This window comes from Andrographis paniculata, unplaced genomic scaffold, assembly GCF_009805555.1.
Source record: "Andrographis paniculata isolate CXL003 unplaced genomic scaffold, ASM980555v1 Contig59END, whole genome shotgun sequence".
Lineage (NCBI taxonomy): Eukaryota > Viridiplantae > Streptophyta > Magnoliopsida > Lamiales > Acanthaceae > Andrographis > Andrographis paniculata.
The window spans coordinates 1,301,265-1,319,145 of NW_026137594.1; the positions used below are offsets into that span (position 1 = coordinate 1,301,265).

At 35.7% G+C, this 17,881-nt stretch overlaps 3 protein-coding genes across 7 annotated transcripts; 2 read left to right on the forward strand and 1 right to left on the reverse strand.

Annotated features, from left to right (window-relative positions):
- Positions 1 to 176: 176 nt before the first annotated feature.
- Positions 177 to 4,973, forward strand: LOC127257984 (rac-like GTP-binding protein RHO1). 2 transcript variants are annotated; one of them, XM_051284599.1, is made up of 8 exons: positions 177 to 313; positions 442 to 681; positions 1,498 to 1,585; positions 1,683 to 1,792; positions 1,894 to 1,957; positions 4,120 to 4,184; positions 4,311 to 4,376; positions 4,493 to 4,973. In XM_051284599.1, the coding sequence occupies exons 2-8, from the start codon at positions 583 to 585 to the stop codon at positions 4,592 to 4,594; spliced, it is 594 nt and encodes a 197-aa protein (XP_051140556.1). In that variant the 5' UTR covers positions 177 to 313; positions 442 to 582; the 3' UTR covers positions 4,595 to 4,973. The 2 variants fall into 2 exon arrangements, with proteins under 2 accessions (XP_051140556.1, XP_051140555.1); XM_051284598.1 differs by having other exon boundaries at positions 183 to 313; positions 503 to 681.
- Positions 4,974 to 5,110: 137 nt separating this feature from the next.
- Positions 5,111 to 6,703, forward strand: LOC127257985 (ubiquitin-conjugating enzyme E2 29-like). The gene is made up of 4 exons (XM_051284600.1): positions 5,111 to 5,925; positions 5,994 to 6,124; positions 6,206 to 6,310; positions 6,402 to 6,703. The coding sequence occupies exons 1-4, from the start codon at positions 5,856 to 5,858 to the stop codon at positions 6,543 to 6,545; spliced, it is 450 nt and encodes a 149-aa protein (XP_051140557.1). The 5' UTR covers positions 5,111 to 5,855; the 3' UTR covers positions 6,546 to 6,703.
- Positions 6,704 to 6,768: 65 nt separating this feature from the next.
- Positions 6,769 to 17,455, reverse strand: LOC127257978 (vacuolar protein sorting-associated protein 35A-like). Of its 4 annotated transcripts, none has more exons than XM_051284590.1 (22): positions 17,256 to 17,453; positions 17,065 to 17,161; positions 16,828 to 16,951; positions 16,113 to 16,298; positions 14,947 to 15,034; positions 14,773 to 14,829; positions 14,596 to 14,685; positions 14,392 to 14,514; positions 14,239 to 14,313; positions 14,110 to 14,169; positions 13,311 to 13,427; positions 12,436 to 12,675; positions 12,294 to 12,359; positions 12,057 to 12,143; positions 11,749 to 11,838; positions 10,666 to 10,755; positions 8,322 to 8,390; positions 8,176 to 8,256; positions 7,932 to 8,039; positions 7,641 to 7,768; positions 7,384 to 7,497; positions 6,769 to 7,278 (listed from the first exon to the last, which is right to left on the reverse strand). In XM_051284590.1, the coding sequence occupies exons 1-22, from the start codon at positions 17,346 to 17,348 to the stop codon at positions 7,068 to 7,070; spliced, it is 2,394 nt and encodes a 797-aa protein (XP_051140547.1). In that variant the 5' UTR covers positions 17,349 to 17,453; the 3' UTR covers positions 6,769 to 7,067. The 4 variants fall into 4 exon arrangements, 2 of the variants coding, with proteins under 2 accessions (XP_051140547.1, XP_051140548.1); XM_051284591.1 differs by having other exon boundaries at positions 7,665 to 7,768; positions 17,256 to 17,449; XR_007840202.1 differs by lacking the exon at positions 6,769 to 7,278 and having other exon boundaries at positions 7,922 to 8,039; positions 17,256 to 17,455.
- Between the last annotated feature and the right edge of the window lie 426 nt (positions 17,456 to 17,881).

Genomic DNA, 17,881 nt, shown 5'->3' on the forward strand with positions numbered 1-17,881 from the left:
AATCATATGACATAAATAACTTATTTTTATAATGAATAGTAAAAAAAAATAAAAAAATTAAATTTACCTGTTAGGTGATGATAATGGGTGGGCTGGTCTGGGCTGGGCTATCTAGGGCCCATTAAAAATGCTTGCCTATTTAAATTTAACAATCGAAGTAAAGTAAAGAAACTTCCATTTGGGCCCATCCCGACCCGAACAGCGAGCGGAGAGCGCGTGCGAGGCGGAGGCGGAGACGGAGACGGGGCCGGAGAAGAGACCGCTTCAAACTTCAATGGCAACGCCACCATTTTTTCCGACCGACTAAATAAAGGTGTGTATCCACGCTCGCTCGCCCGCCCACTCCCCGCCCCATTCCACTCTTTGCTTCTCCCATTCATTACTCCTCTTCTAACCTTCACCTTTACCCCGCCCATGCATTTTTCCCATTTTTGTGTCTAGGGTTTGCTTTTGATGTTTCGTGTCAGATTGTGATTGGCGGATTGCTCGTTGGATGCTTCAGGTCTTCAGTGGAAGATCTGAGTAGCGTACAGAGGAAGTTAGGAGAGGTGGAGGGAGGGGGGAATTGTAGGGCGCCTGAAAATGAGTGCTTCAAGGTTTGTAAAGTGCGTGACGGTGGGCGATGGTGCCGTTGGCAAGACCTGTCTCTTGATATCCTACACCAGCAACACTTTCCCCACGGTCAGTCAGTCACTCTCTTCGCTTCAGTTAATCTGAAATCAGCTGCAACTTTTCTGTCGTTTCTTTTCTTCTATCATTTTTGTTTTCCTTTGTTTGTTTACATATGGATGTTTTGGATCCGACTAGACACTTCAGCGAAGAAACGAACCAGCACATTTTATATGAGTTAATTCTGTTTATGGTTTCAAATACAAATTATACACTATTCAGCACACCATTTCCTCTCACAATACATCACAACAAAAATCAAATCAATTTTAAACAACAACAATAAGTTAGAAATTTAGATTCGTTGACGTCAGTACGTTTGCTGCTCAGCAGCTAATGTTATTACATGCTTCTTTTTTTTTTTTTTTGATATATTTAATTTCATATTATACACATTTCTCTATGTTGGCTTTCCAAGTAGTTGCAGCTATTGGGATGGTTTTCAACTTTCAGTTTTCATCCTATCCATTTCATGTGGACTGCATTTATGTTCGAAATATGATCTAATTAATTAAATGATTTTCTTACGTGTGCATTTCTTCATTTGGTGTACGTTATTAGGTAGACTACCACAGATAAGTAAATTATTGGACATGTTGCGAAATGCTGGCTTCTATCAGTTTAAAGTTTATAATCGCCTGGTTGGGTGTTTCTTGTAGACTGAAATTAGTTGTGGATCTCCAACAATTGCTTGCTATATATGGTTCATTTTTGTGTGGTCATTACTGTACTTGTTTTCTAGAGATGGTTTTATGGTTTTTTTGTTTACATTTTGAAGCATGATATTCTTACACTTTGACATTTCTGTCAAATATGTAATTGAAACAGGATTATGTGCCTACTGTATTTGATAATTTCAGTGCAAATGTGGATGTTAATGGAGCCACTGTTAACCTTGGCTTGTGGGATACTGCTGGTGAGTGCTACATTCCAAGCTGCTTATGGCATTGTAATATATGTGTGTCTTTTCAGTTAATTATTATAAAACCTTCAATTTCCCTTCATACAAACAGGCCAGGAGGACTACAACAGATTAAGACCTCTGAGCTATCGCGGTGCTGATGTTTTCATTTTGGCATTTTCTCTTATTAGCAAGGCCAGTTATGAAAATGTTTCAAAGAAGGTAAAGGCCCAAAAAAGTTTTATTTTTAACCTTGATATTTTTTTTTATCCAGTTGATCAAGTTCCTTTTTATTTATTTGTTTATTTATTTTTCTATTTTAGTGGATTCCTGAACTGAAGCATTACGCCCCAGGTGTTCCAATTGTTCTTGTTGGCACAAAAATTGGTAAGGTTTTCTGTTGATGAAATTTACGTTGTATGAACTGGCTGATCTAGTATCACAACCATTCTATGTCTGGTTTCATTATATAGAAATATATTAGAACAAACTAATTTCATGATATATGATTTATAGAGGTCACCATTTAGTTTTATCTTCCTTAAATGGAAAAGTTGGATAAATGCTTCCTGATTGCTGTGCCTTAAATGTTATGTGGTACTTCTCTCTGTCACAATAATATATTAAAAGTACCTTCTTATTGGAAATTGTGAAAGTTTGTTCAATGTAGTTGTCCACTTCTGTTATTTGGATAGAAAATTTGGTTTTATTAATGGAGAGAAATAATGAAGGGAAAAAGCCAAAGGAAAGGTGAAAGCAAATGAGTATCTCTTGATTTTTGAAGGACTATGGTTAGATTGATAACTCTACATTTCCTTTGGCGGCATGCTTGGTGATATAATCTGCCCCTTTGTGTGCACTTTGTGGGATATGCAGAAAATTGATGTAGGGAACTTTTGAGTAGGAGACATAGCTTGTTAATGTTGGAAGTTCAATTTCCTCTGTGTCATAGTACCAAGGATCCGACCAAGAGTGTTTATTTAGTTGCATTCTAGTACAAATTTGGAGAGGGGGCCAAGTTGATGATGGACCAAGAATGTGTGTGATGGCTAGAATCTTATGCCACTTTAGAATATATATAGAAGGAATGAAAAGGAAGCTGTGTGGTTGTGTTTGGTTTTTAGGTTTGGTTTAAATAGTGATTGGATGTGATGTTTTGATGAGCGTAAATAGTACATTTTATAGGAAATCCTGGGATGACATAGTAAAGAAAAAAATAAAACTAAAAAAGAATAGAACCAAAGTGGGAAAAGTAGGAATGATAAAAAAAAATCTCATCATTGAAGTTTTTATTTCCCTTTCCCAAACTCTGCAACCTGATGATCAAAGTCCTCAACAGACCTTATCATTGAACATGTAAAGTGAAGGTACGGATGAACACCGTCTTTAGGGCAAGATGTTGACATTCAAGGGTCACCCCAGAAACAAATCTTACTACCATTTTCTATTGAAACTTTGAAATAATTTACTATTTTCCCAAGACATATGTATGTTGGTAGGTTCCCAATTATGCACATTCAATACTTTGGAATGGTCAAATAAATTTTGGAATAATGTGAAATTTCCCACGGATAACATTCCAAAGGGATGAGTTCTGTTGGAATTGCTAATCCCATTTAACGAAGAGCGTTATTATAAAGTACAATGGGAAATCAGACAAGACCACCAAACTTTTTCCTCAAACAAATTGAATTTTAGTTAGTGAGGCACATTTTTACTCTGGTATGTATCTCTACATTAAATTATGGGATATAGATGCATGGGGTTGAAAATTATGCCAAGAGATCTTCAATAGAGGTTGGAAATGGAGAGGTAGGTTTAGTAGAACTGGTTGAACCAGGATGGCACAACCATTGAATGACTAGTTTCTATATTTCGAACCATAATCTAGACAACTACATCCAAATTCGAGGACTAGAGCGAAAGTTGATTATCTTAGCACGAATTGGTATGCCTAAATAAATTGTTGAATATCTTAGCACCAATTGGTGCACCTAAATAAGGGAGAAGCTCCCAACCATGCAACAGATTGAATTGGCCACTCCCAAGACAAGGGAAGGGGTGTAAACTTAACTCCGTACAGTGCACTCTTTTGAAAATTCACTTTAAGACGAGTTGAAAGCTGAGAATAGTTTAGGATGTGCTAAACAGTCAAGGGGTTCGACAGTTGAGTTATCGAAACAATGTGTTGTTTGCATACTAGAGATTTGCCTGTTCTGTCCAAGAAGTGCCTTTCAACATGCCCAATGAAACAACCATTTGTAAGAGTTTTCTGAGTTCTCAATACTAATGAACAAGCCAATAGAAGGTCTTCTGGCGGAACCCTTCGAAATGTTGAACTCAAGGAGTGGGAGATCCATTGAGCGAAACGAGACCATATGCCAAGGAAAAATGCAAGTTTAGATCCAAGAATTAACCACAGTATACTTGTTTTGCTTGAAAACTTCACGTTCATTATTACAATAGCCTACTATTTAGCTTTTCTTTAGGTGTGTTGAGAGTATGTATGCCTTTATTAAATATACTAATTTTGAATTTGATTGTTTTAGACCTTCGAGATGACAGTGAGTTCCTTAGTGAGCATCCAAGTGCTGTACCAATCACTAATGCACAGGTGATGGAGACTCGAAAACTTGATACAAGGCAGCATCTTTTGTTTTGATTTTACACTTACATCATTGGGAAACTTAACCAATATGAATTTTTCCTCCTGTTTCCTTTACTCTATAATAACTTTCAGGGCGAGGAGCTGAGAAAGATGATTGATTCACCTTATTACATTGAATGCAGTGCAAAAACACAGCAGGTTTACGCAAATCAATATTCATTCTTATTCAAATTCCCATATGATCAATTTCACGATACATTTGCTTCAGTTTCTAAACTAAACCACTCTCACCACATATTTCTTCCTCACCTCAGAATGTTAAGCAAGTTTTTGATGCTGCCATAAAAGTCGTGCTCCAGCCTCCCAAACAAAAGAAAAAGAAGAACAAGTCTCAGAAGGCCTGCTCCATTCTATGATATGATCACAACAGTAAGCATAAAAATGAAATCTATCCACCCGTCATTATGCTGTTTCTCTCCGTTTCTTCTCCCTCGATTCTTTCACACATGATGTAGGAGCATCCCTGACATGCTTTTATTAAGGGTAGCCACTGATCTATATTTCTGGGACTATTAGCGACTAGAATTGTGTTGTTGAAGTCGTGATCTAGGTTAATACTTTCTTTGTGCTCTCTGCTTAGAGTCTACTTTATGTATTCATTGATTAATCCAACACGTGATGTTTTTATTTTTTCCTTTTTTTTTTTTTTTGGCTGCGGTCAATGGTTCTCCTAAGAACACTTCTACACTTTGATATGATGCTGTTTTTAATTCCACAAACGATTTTCGTTTACCATATACGAGTATGGGATGCAGTTTGTGCGGTGATGGTGGCTAATCTGATTGATACTTTATTGCATATGTTATTTAAATTGTGGTGTTGCCTAAGTATCACGCGACGCGACAGGGTTCCCATTTCATGCTGACAGGCAATAGGAGGAATAAAGTTCTTTAGATATGCTACATACAGGCAAAAAGGGATAAGGTTCCCTTGAATATAGTGTGGGTTGTATGTTTTAATATGTGGCATAAATGAATGAATGATAGGGACACAGCCAGCCATGGCCCTGTTAAGTAGAAAGAAAGAATCTGTTTGATACATGAATTGAATTGAGTTGAAAACCATGTTTCCTTTAGTGTACCCTTCACCACAATTCTTGTCTTAAATTGAGCTATTTTCTTGTTTTATAATTTATAGGACTTGTCAAGATGACGTCATGGGTTTAAACTTTCGACGCCTTCAGGTCACCTGTCAGCCATGTTTCGCTTAATATGATTTATCTGTCTGACCTAGTTTGTTGGATATTAGGTCTATCCAATAAGTGTTTCGGGTAATGATGACGAGTTCTCACCTCATTAAAAATAAATAAATAAAATTGAGATGGGTAGGACTTTTTAATTTTGTTTGCCAGTGGAATCGAATGGGGATTTATTCTGTTCTAGAAGGAGAGAGAGTATTGACGTTTCCCATAGTCAAATTGCCCAATATTACAAATAAATTAATACTTAGGAATTTGTATCATCATTCCCTCCCTCTCTTTCATCTTCATCTTCATCTTCATTTCTTCTCTATATAAAGCTTGGTCTTGATCTTAGGTTTTAGTCCCTTTCTTACATGCGCTTTAATCAGTATACCAGTTCTTGTATGCACACATATACATAGTTATCTACTTAATCGATGGCTTCAAGGAGAATCCTAAAGGAACTAAGAGAATTGCAAAGAGACCCTCCAACATCATGCAGTGCAGGTACACACTTAATGTGCCAATTATTTGATTTGATTTGATTCGATTTGATCATCGACTGGTTCGTTCAGGCCCGGTGGGTTCAGCCGACATGTTCCATTGGCAGGCAACCATAATCGGGCCAAACGAAAGCCCCTACGCCGGCGGAGTCTTTCAAGTCACCATCCATTTCCCCACCGACTACCCTTTTAAGCCTCCCAAGGTTACCTACCTACCTACCTACCAACTTCGATCATTCTTTCATCTCCAAAATATAACAATCGATGATTTGTAAGTGTCGCAGGCAGCCTTTCGGACCAAAGTGTTCCATCCTAACATTAACAACAACGGCAACATCTGCTTGGACATCCTCAAGGACCAGTGGAGCCCTGCCCTCACCATCTCCAAAGTACTACTACTTCCCAACTCCATCGACATCCCTATACCCATTCATTTATTCAACCAGAGCTAATGCTTTGCTTCTTCAATTTTGTGCGCAGGTTCTACTGTCGATATGTTCTCTGCTGACAGACCCCAACCCAGACGACCCTCTTGTTCCGGACATTGCTCACCTGTACAAAGCCGATAGATCTAAATACGAGTCCATGGCGCGCACCTGGACTCATAAGTATGCCATGTGCTGACTGTGCCAATTATTTGTTTCGCAATAGCCAGCCCCCAATTTGTTGCCTGTAATAATGTGCTGGAACCACCATGGATCCTAGTTTCTTTTTCAGAAAATTTCGATCACAAATGTCCTGTACTTCTTTCTCTGGATGAATCAATCAGTGTTTCTTCTTTCTCTGATCCTGTTTTAGCAGCAACAACTGCAGATCTTTTATTGTATCTTCTTCAACACCAAAAAAAGAACAAGAAAAAGTGTAGTTTTCCTTTTGGTTACTACAGAAAGCTCAAATTGCAGTTGAAATATATATATGTACCACAAACATGCTTATGATAAACAAGATTTTCAACTCGTGTCGTAAATTCAAGAGTTATACCAGCTCTGCAGATATTTTCAGAGGTCGATGAGCTCCAGATAGAAACCACTTTGTTAGCTCGATGGGCAAAGGCTGGCAAGTTTTCTTTATGTGAAGGATCAAATCAAAACCGACTACTAATACACTTCTGATGTAAACGCAATCAATATTGATGTGATGTGTAAATTATACGGTGATGAGTTGGTACTTGTCGCCCAGAGAACCACCTTTGTCATTCTGGAATTGCATATACCGCTGCGTACTTGCAAAGAAAGCATCTGCCGCTGGGTCTGAATGCGTGTCATCACCATGCATCTCGTTTTTGATCAATTCGATCAGATCCTTGATGGATTCAACTGTAATCTGCGGAACTCCTTTTTCGTAGAAGTACAGATACCTAGCAATGAAAAAAAAACAGTAAATAATATGTAATAACCAGATATATATATATATATATATACATAGAGATGCAAAACCAAGGTCTGGTGAGTCGACTCCTCACTTGTTAAGTATCTCTATAAAAAGGATAACTGATCCACTGCTACCCCTTGTTGCATTGGCCATTTGTTGAACAGCGTTTGCAATTCTCAATGCTCGTTTTAAGCAGAGCAAGACCCTAAAGACAATAATGAGAATTAATATTAATGGAGAAATAAAAAAGCATTCATAAATTCAGAGAATATTTTGTTTTTCCTAAAGATTGCAGCTAAGTCTTCGACAAGCAGGGAAGAAATTAAAGAAGATCAGCAGGAGTTTTACAGTGGACAGAATTCGATGGCACACCTTTCTCCGTCTCTGATGCTATCATGATCATCATGCCAGAAGAGATGTGAGCATGCATAGACTGCCCGACACTGGTCAGGTTTCTTCAACAGCTTTGCAGAATACTGAAGGAATTATTACAAAATAAGTCATATCAAACATGGATTAAATTTGTCCATTCGACTATTTTTGGGAGTGAGGGAAAGGAAATGAAATTAGCATCTATAAGGGAACTAAAGGCACTATATGAAAATCATACTATGACAACAAAAGCTTACTATAATTTACCCCTGTGGCTTTATGTGTCAAGGCGTCTCTATTCTCAACACCAAAGACGCGCATTCTTTGAAGTGTCCCAATTATTAGATACGTGGAAGTCACTTGAGCTTTTGAATCCTGTTTATTATAATTGAGTATGTGGTAAAACTGTAAAAATCCTTTGCTCCTTTCCAGATAGCAAGAAACTATCAATTTATTATGAGCAGAAAAACTTTTAAATAAAAAATCAGAAATTGGAAAACTTATAGTTTACCGTGATTTCTTCTTCATACAATATATAAGCTTGGGTAAAAAATTCATAGGCCACAGGTTCCAGATCACAGTCATTTGCAGCCTGAGAACCAGAAAATTAATAGTTGTGAAACAAAGATAGATACTCCATCTGAGATGTCAGATTACCTCGGCACACTGCAGATACAATCCAAGAGCCAGTTCAGGTACTGGTATGCTTGACAAAGCCTCGATTATCTGCTATGCATATGAAATAGTTAGAATATCATAGGATAAAGGAGAGGCTTTTCTGATTGACAAGAGAGATGAACAGGATCACTGTCCTATATCCGCATATGAAGTACCGGAAACAGAAGATCTATCTGAAACCGCAAACTAGAGGAAATATTCGTAAGTTGGACATCGATTGACATTATGTTCCCAACATTTTTTACTTCAAATATTTTCCAAAATTTTCCAGGTGGAACTCACTAATAACTTTTTTCATTGTGAATCTAAATAAACAAATATTATATATATATATATTCAAAACTCCTTATTCTTTATAAATTTAAGTCATATTAATTATGTGTTTTTATAATTTTTTTTATGTATTTGTATTATATAAAAAAAATTATTTTTCATAATATGACATTCATATTTAATATACTTATTGAAGCATTTTTACATACATTTAAAATCATAACCCAATTATTAACCAAATATAATTTCATTTCAAATAGTAAAATCAAACTTCTAATCACAATCTGAAAAGTTAACGGACCCACTAACTTGAAGGGCTTTGGAGCTGTAAATTCATTCACTAACTTGGGTAAACAATTTTGGAAGAGGAGTGAAAACTTCACAAGCCAGTTGGTAGAAACCAAGAAACTGTCCATTCTACTGAAGAACTGGAGCCGATTTCCTATCCAAGTAAAATTACTACCATGTAGTTGAGGAAGATCTATAAGGCGTACATCATTAACCAAGTCCCTAAAATTAGAAGTTGATGGAGAGTGACTTGACACGCAAAAGGCAAACAAAGCAGAGTCTGGAAGGAAGCTTCTTAGCTAGTAGGCTTGCTCCTAGAGATCATGCCAGGATGTCAGATCACATGGGGCACAGACTTTGAGGATGAAATGTGATACTTAGTTTAGAAGACCCTGGATCGAGTCATCCAGGCAGATGGAATGTCCATCAGTTTCAGCTCCCATAAGCAAAAAAAGGCCCCCAGATCTCCCAAGAGCTGAGGTGGGCAGGATGAATAGAAGCTGATGGCAAAATTGATGCAATCAAAGACTTGTTCCATACTTTCAACTTAGTTTCTCAGAGGAAAAAACCAAAGGGATTATCAGACACCTTAATCTTTGATCTTTTAATATTACCCCCCAAACCTTTTAAGTTGAAATTCATCATCTTAAAGGATAGGAACTCGAAGAGGAAAGTATTATGACCTAGAAGTTTGGTCTGTATTTAAATGAAGGTTGTTCTTTGCAAGGAGAGAAGGATATGGATGAGGTTGATAATGCATAAGTATTCACCTATCACACATCTTTGAAGCCAGATTGTTCGTTCTTGTTCTTAATCTAAAGCAGGAGACACTTCCATTTCATGCTCGGATGGGAAGCAGTCAGCAAAGGAAGAAAAATTCAAAGACAGATTCGGAGGAATAGCAACCAGAGAGGGAGACAGAATGAAGACGCCCTTGACACAGTTTCAGAAAAAGTTATGTTTTCCAAGAAGAACCTGATAGAGTTCATACAACTTTTAGAGCTTCTCCAGCATCCATAAATCTGAAGAAGGCTGATTCCCAGCTGAGGATGCTGTTTTGGACAGTAGGGAAAACTATCAAAGACACACCAAAATGTTAATAATGGCAACCTGCAGTTCTTTTTCATTGCTGGGAATGTTTACATTTCCTACAAACACAGGAATAAGTTTCTCTGCACATTTGAAGTCATCTCTGGATCCGCTTACAGGAAGATTCATTTGCTAGGTTTCTTATCAGGATGGGGTGGCTGATTGATGGATGGAGTTGGGTGGGGTTAAATGAGAAAATTTGTGATTTTGGGAAGAATGAAAGCCTGAATACCAGAGAGAAGGTTTGAATTATATAGATTGTAGGCCTGCCCAGGTTTTGAGCACCACTGGAGGCGGGTTGAGGGGGCCTGAGAGGGAGGGGAGAGCTAATAGGGGAACATCCATCCTACAGAGATTCTATAAGGAGAAATTTTTTCTAATGATTTATTTTCGATTTAATCAGATAGTTAATTTAATCATCTAATAGTTAATTTTGATGTTAAGTATTAACTAATCTAATATGAGTAAGTAGTGTATGGAAAACATAGATAAAAACATTGTAAACACTAAACAAGCTAAATAAGAATCATTGAGCTATTAACCAAAATATTAAGAATTAAATAATCTATCTGAAATGTTCAAAAAATGAAATAAGCAAAACAGCAGAGGTCCATAGTTATAGAAGCAATAATGGATTAAGCATCACGTTAGACAAATCAAGAAAACATCTGACCTGTGTTACTATCTGAAAAATCTTTTTTGGTGTAGCTGATGCCTCTTTGTCAGATAAACTTTCATCCAGACCTTCCAGTCGTCGTACAAGCTGTCACAGTAGGGAGACATTAAAATAAAAATATCCGGGTGTAGGTTAAGAATGTTGTAAGGAATGTTAGTGGCAAGGACAAGTGAGGTTGGGTCAAGGCAGGTAGCAGAAATTAAAGATAAGAAACATATATGTATATGTATTTTAATTCCTTCAACACGTCCCCTGACTTTAACACAGTTTCCATGAGAAGCATTTTCCGACAAAAAGGAGTGTATTAAGGCAGCTAAAGAAGGAATTTGTTCTCTTCTGCAATGGTGGTCAATCAAGAAGGAAATTCAAAGAGAACATGAAAGAATTTTCAATAAAATTAATCTTCACCAAAATGAAAGAACCTGGTTCTTTCCAGTTTCCCAAATAGCACAAACACCATGTATAATGACCTTCCCAACCAAAAGCACGGATATTTCTACTTTTTTATGTTTTATATATAAATGACTTTATCTGATTCTCATAAAGCAACATATTTCACATTTTTTAACGGAAAAAAAAAAAGAAAAAAGAAAAGAAACAATTTTTATTTAGGCATGAAAAGGATAAAAATCTAAAATAGATAGGCAGGAGTAGTTTGCCCCCCTGCTGCATTCCAGTACACACAACTCAAGTTTAGTTGAATTCATGATCTTCTTGAGCATGATAATAGACTAATAGTTCTCAAAGAACACTCAAACATTTTAGATTTACGTTTTTGCATGGTTGATTTTGACTGAAACACAGGCACTCACATTTCAACAAAATATTTACTTATCCATCTGTAGATAATATAATTATAACTTGATTGCACATTTTAAAATTTTCTATACTAGGAATAGAGACAAGAACAAGAGATTGCATGCTTCTATCCCTCAAAATGCACCATTTCCAAATAACAACCATGAGGGAACAGCTGTTCTAGGACATAAGATCCATGATAACTTCCAGATTTCTAATTGTGGTGCTCAGAAAGAACATGCATAAAGGGAAGAAACCAACTTAATTGAAAAGCTAACATACCTTCAGAGAACTGAATATAAGTGGGGGGACTGTATGAGGGAGCCTCCTTGGCCCTCCGGTCAAAATATGTTTCCTCACAGTTTGTATTATCTGAAATAGCATGAAGCATCTAAACACCATGATATGGAACCAACAAACAAAAGAAGAGTGCTGCACATATACAAATATATGGCAGGTTGATTAAACATTTAAAGAGCACAAGAAAAATATCAATCTCCCACAGAGATACAAGAAAGAATAATGATAGTGTGCTAAACCAACAAGAATAGACAATACATAAAATCAAAGCAAACATTATGTATGACTACCTTCAACATCTCTTCTGGATCATCACTATGGAGCATCTGGATAAGACGAGCAACATTATATTGTTCCTCTTTGAAGTCCTCCTCATCCTGACAATACATAGAAAGTGTAAGTATCTCAAGGAAAATTACAATGGAGATCCTTAAGAGTAATTTCTATGTATCCTAAGTTGTGATCGAAAGAATACGAATTCCGAGCAAAGACCACATCTTTCGATCAGAAAAAAACCTCCACGCTACCTCATCTTGATTATCTCCATCTAAATCTTTAATGAGTCCCTTCATCAATTCAAATAATGCCTCCACCTATAAGAACAAGGTCTTTCAGGTCATGAAAGCAATCCAAATTCAAACAAGTATAGCAAATTTATGAAACACATACCTTCTCAGCAGTTGCTATGTAAGTCCTGTTTTTCATTATATTATGTACGATAATATTTGCCACCTCTTTATTAGTTCGATCATTTAAATGATCCAAGACACGAGGATAATTTGACAGTTTCAATACAATGTCTATATCCTTGAATTTCTCAAGTGGAGCACTTAGAAGTTCAACAATCTGTTGTGTTGCTTTGCTATCGTCAAGCTTTTGAATTCCTGAAATTTTTTTTACACATGATCCCTGCAGGACAGGAACTAGCTGGTTACATTCACATTAAGAAAATCTAATTAGTGATTAATCCTACAAAGCAGAAGTGTCATTTATTAAATCAAGATAGAACCATTACAGAGCAAAGTAGTCCAGTGAAAGCAGAAGTCAAAAAGGGGTTCAATGATACATCCAGGTCGAAGTTAAAAACAAGATCATAATTTGTGGGGCAGAACTCTATAATAAAAGTAAACTATGTGATGATGTTTTCCATAATCAGTTTGCACAGACATAACAGATCTTGAATGGCATGGACTGGGTGCCATTTGAAATTTGAACAGAAATCCTGGCTTCAGGTCATTCTTTACTTCCTTGCACGCCAGAAGAGAGGCAGTGTGAACAATTACTCACTGTTTCTAAGATTAAAAGAGACAAATGCAACTATGCAATGATATACTAGGTTCCAGCAAATATATATCCACTTGATGAAAATCCAATTTATGCAGGAGATAGCAAATACGAATATATGATCATAACCTAGAAACATTCTTCCCAAATAATTGAGTACATGAAGGGAAAATAAACAAGAATAAAAAGGAATTGTGAAGGTGAGAAACAGATATTTGCATATCCCGCAGAGATATTGCAACAAGCCATATAACACTGACCAGAATTTGGTCAACATAATCAAGTCGGTCCGGATGTACGTGTAAGGCGAATTTCAGCAGAGATGCATATAAAGTAACTATTCCACCAATGGGCATATTATCCTGTGCTTCTATAACCTGCATTAAAACAACTATTATAACTTTAAGTGGGATAAAACTATAAAATCTAAAACTTTGTCCACAGAAAATCATAGAAAAGCAATTTTTAAATGCCTTAATGCTAGGTGGCAACAGAAACTACATAGGAATGCATATCAACTCATTCAGACATGAAAGGTAAAAGCAGAAGATACATGATTGTTCATCACAAACCATTAGTAGATATAAATAAAACATATATAAAATAATAAAAAAGAACTATAAATACACCTCTATGCATAACAAAGTAAAATATATGTGGCCTCATTTTGAAGACTAGACTTGATACAGAAAAGGCCAAGAATATTCAATGAATCGCACAATGATTCATTTGGCTAATCCGTCACCAAAATTAACCAAAGCAACCTTTGGTTCCATTCAATAGCAAGGCAAGATTACTCCTAAAAATGGCTGAGATAATATGGAAGCAATCTATACTCCACAAAAGAACGGTCATCATCATTACTACAATAATATTAACATTCATAAAAATTTATCAAATGCTAATAATATTTGTCATGGTTACACTAATTGATCATTTACACTTAGTGTGCAAAAAAAAAATAATCAAAGAATGAATTATTTATAACTTAAAACACTCTGCATCATCTAGAACATCACAAACATCTCTCAATTTATGAAGTAAAAAAAGTAGATTTACCTTTCCTATGGCATTGTTAAGTTTTGCAAAGGCTTCTACTTGAAAAAACTCAGGCAACACCTGCAGCATGAAGTTTGTAAGGAACAATACTTCCAAACACCATTTTATTAAGCTCAAGATAAGACTTACTTCCGGACCAGATGCAGCATAATTTGAAAGCCTTTCCATAAGACGAGAAAGCACTGTTTTAACATCGACAGAAGCCTGTTTAAGGAAAATTGATAAACATTCAGCAAGAACAGAATTACAACCAAAACCTTCAAGTAGGGAAATTGTTCCAACCTGAAGTTGAGGACATGCATTCAATAAGGTTTCAAGAGTCTGCAAGTGGTATTCATCAGGGAAGACTTGAATTATGCAATCCATCAAGTAGTATTGAGCAAGTTCATCCTTGCAGTTAACAACCTGAAGTCAAATCACATAAGTATGGCATCAACCTACATGCAAAGGAAAGTAACAACAAATGATCTCTGAGTAAAAATTTACCTGCTCCAGCACTCTGGGAAGAACAGTTTCTTTGTACATCTCAAGGTCAACACCCTCAATCTGGCTGAGAACGTGAAGATTCTTGCCGACCTAATAAAAAAATGATGAATATACCTTATGTGATGATATTCCATAGTTAAATCAAGATGTAAAAAACAATGAACAAAGAAATTTTACAAGATCTCGCAGCTCACTCCTTTCCTTTTCCCTTTTATCTTTTTCCCTACTTGGCCCCTGCAAGCCATAGGAAAAAAATCATGCCCTCGCATTATTATTTTCCCATGGTCTTCATGGGAGTGAAATACATCAATTAATGAAAGCAAATACTAGATATAGCTACTTCTCATTTACCAGATGTTGCATTCTGACCCAGAGTTTATTCATTTCAGTGAAATTTTGGAGCACAAAATCAACAGCATCCATGACAGTATCAGCATCCCTGGCAGAGTCAAGAAACCATATAGGCTAAATATAGTAAACAAATATAAGATGACAGATAACATGTAGAGAGTAGAAACTAGAAAATTTCCCAAAAGCAAGATCCACCTCTAGGAGGAGATAATGATATAAATTAGGTGTGAAAGTCAAAATATAAGCAGACAGACACCTAGAGGATAATCAGGAACGCACACATATGAATCTAATTTTCGAAATGCATATAGATACTAATCATATGTTTGGAAACTACAAGCCAAATTATAGATTCAGACAAAATTTCAGCTTGAATTCAGTAGCTATTTATTAAATACAATTACGGTTCAGATTTAAAATTAAGTCTGTTATCCAGTTCCATTTTAACCACCAGAAAAATTTAGAAAGTGTTGTTCACCATGCATGCACTGTGATTAATTAATATTTGACTCAATGTTTAGAGATCTTCATTGTATCTAAAACTGAAAAATAAGCAGTTAACAACTCAAACCTGCACAGCCAACTCGTAAGGCTGAATCAACATAACTACAAAGAGAACCATTTTTATAACAATTTGATCAGAAATCATATTGAATATATAAGTAGCATAAAAATCTATGGTTGCAATCTGTCTGAAAGCAGACTGTGGGGCAAGTATGCTAGTTGATGAATTTCCCATAACCCAAATTCAAAAGTAAGGTTGTCAGCTTAAGAAACAGTTATTCCTTGTAATAAAAAAGTCATAATAGTACACTTCCTAATTTGTTGTAAAATTATATTTGATATAAATTTATGAAATATATTTTTGTATCCCATTCACCTATCTATAGTAGGTCTTTGTGCGATTATATAGGAGATATAAACAGCCATTTATTGTGATGTTTGTCTAAGGACTGAACAACATATTTGTGATCACTGTCCCTCTTCTCCCTCCTACTAATTCCAGCAGACATCAATCCCAAATTATACAGCATGGATGGACTTTGAACAGGAAGAAAAGAAAAATATCCAACATTTTCCATATATACGTTTTTTGCTCCTAATACCAATAATTGTTTAAAGTTAAGTTCACAAAGTGGGACACAACACACAGATCATATCATTACCCTTCATATTCAGAGCCAATGTCAGGCAATTTATCTCTACTAACTTGAGACAGGTAACTCCTTAGAAATAGCCCTCTTAGAGGATGCTGGATTCCACGACACATTTCTACAAGATCTTTGAGTATGTCCTTCGCTGGAGCTTCCTTGGATTTTATGTAGACAGAACCCGCAGTACAGAGCAAATATCTAACAAAATGACAACCAATATAAGAACAACACTGATCATTAATATAGGTAGGTCTTGAAGAGATTGAGGCTTCTTGAGAACCTCAATGACACTAGTTCAGAGTAGCAGAAACAATAGGCCCCTACATTCAAGACTGCAGATTCAATCTACACAAACAAATGGGATACTGTAATCTCATGCATAATAGGTCATCATCTACACTTTCCAAAATCAAATTATCATTCAAGTAGGTGGCGTTCATTAGCAAAACCCTCAAAACGAACATAAATTTGATAATATCATTGAATCTTAACCATACTTATCTGTCTTCAATTAGGATCTTAAAAAAAAAAAAAGAAAAAATGATTATGCAATGCATGACACTCCTGCAAAAAATATATTGATGTCAGCTCCTTTACTGAATGCAAATGCAAATGCAAATGCAAACTTTGACAGAAGAAAAATCAAAAAAACCAAAAGGGGGTACAAGAAGATAAATTTTAATAAATAAAATACAATTACGGAATAGAAGGAGACAAAAATCCTCACAATCTTGGTAAAATATTTCCAGCATGCTGTACAAGCTCATAAAGCTCGACGATGGAGCAACCTCGACTAGTTTCCTCCTTAAAAAACATTTCCAATTTCCTCAGTTCATCAAATGCCCTCATATCTACACAGAAAACCCAAATCAGCATACTGGGGATATATATACATACATATATATATATAAGTTCAGAAAGCACACAAAATAACGGAAAAGTGGAGACACTTTGAATCACACACAAAGTTCGTAGTATTTGTGAGGGGAAAGCCTCGAAGTGCGGAGCTCCGAAAGCATCTGAGCAGAGTACTTGAGAGCGTCCTTCAAATTGTTTGAATCCTAAAATCGAGAACCCAAATCGTAGTTCAGAAACTAGGGTTCAACTGAATCGACGGAAATTGGCAGAGAATCAGTAATAATGAAAGCAAAATACGAGAGCTCGATGCATGTAGAAGGCATTCTGCTGAAGGGCGGCGATCCCAGCGGAGAGCCATTTCTCCTCATCGTCTACCCCGTTGGCGATCATCGTCTCGTCTCTCCCAGTTAGTCTTCTTCGTCGGACGGTAACACCTATTGCTAGTTCAGTTGAAATAATGGAATTACAAAAACAAAAGTATTTAGCTGAGAGTAAAATAATAAAGGAAATTAATGAAACTCTTGTTCTAAATTTCTTCTTCTTCTTCCTTTTTTTTTTTTTTTTTTTTTTTTTTTTTTTTTTTTTCGCGTGAAACTGTTCTCTCTCGTTCTAATATTTGTTTCACTTTTTAATTTAAATAATTTTGAAATTTTTTATTATTTAAAATTATTTTATAAATTTGTAACTATGTATAAAGTAAAATGAATAAATAAATAGACTATGTAAAAATATAAAAAAAATAAATCATAAAAAAATTTTATCCAATATTATTCTCAATATACTTAATGTTCTTTTTATATATTTTTAGCATGCTATCTAATTAATATTATAAAAAAATTAATTTATACATATATATTCATAATATATAAGTATATATTTTATTTATTCAATGTGTTTGTTCACTTTTTTTTTTGTAAATAGAT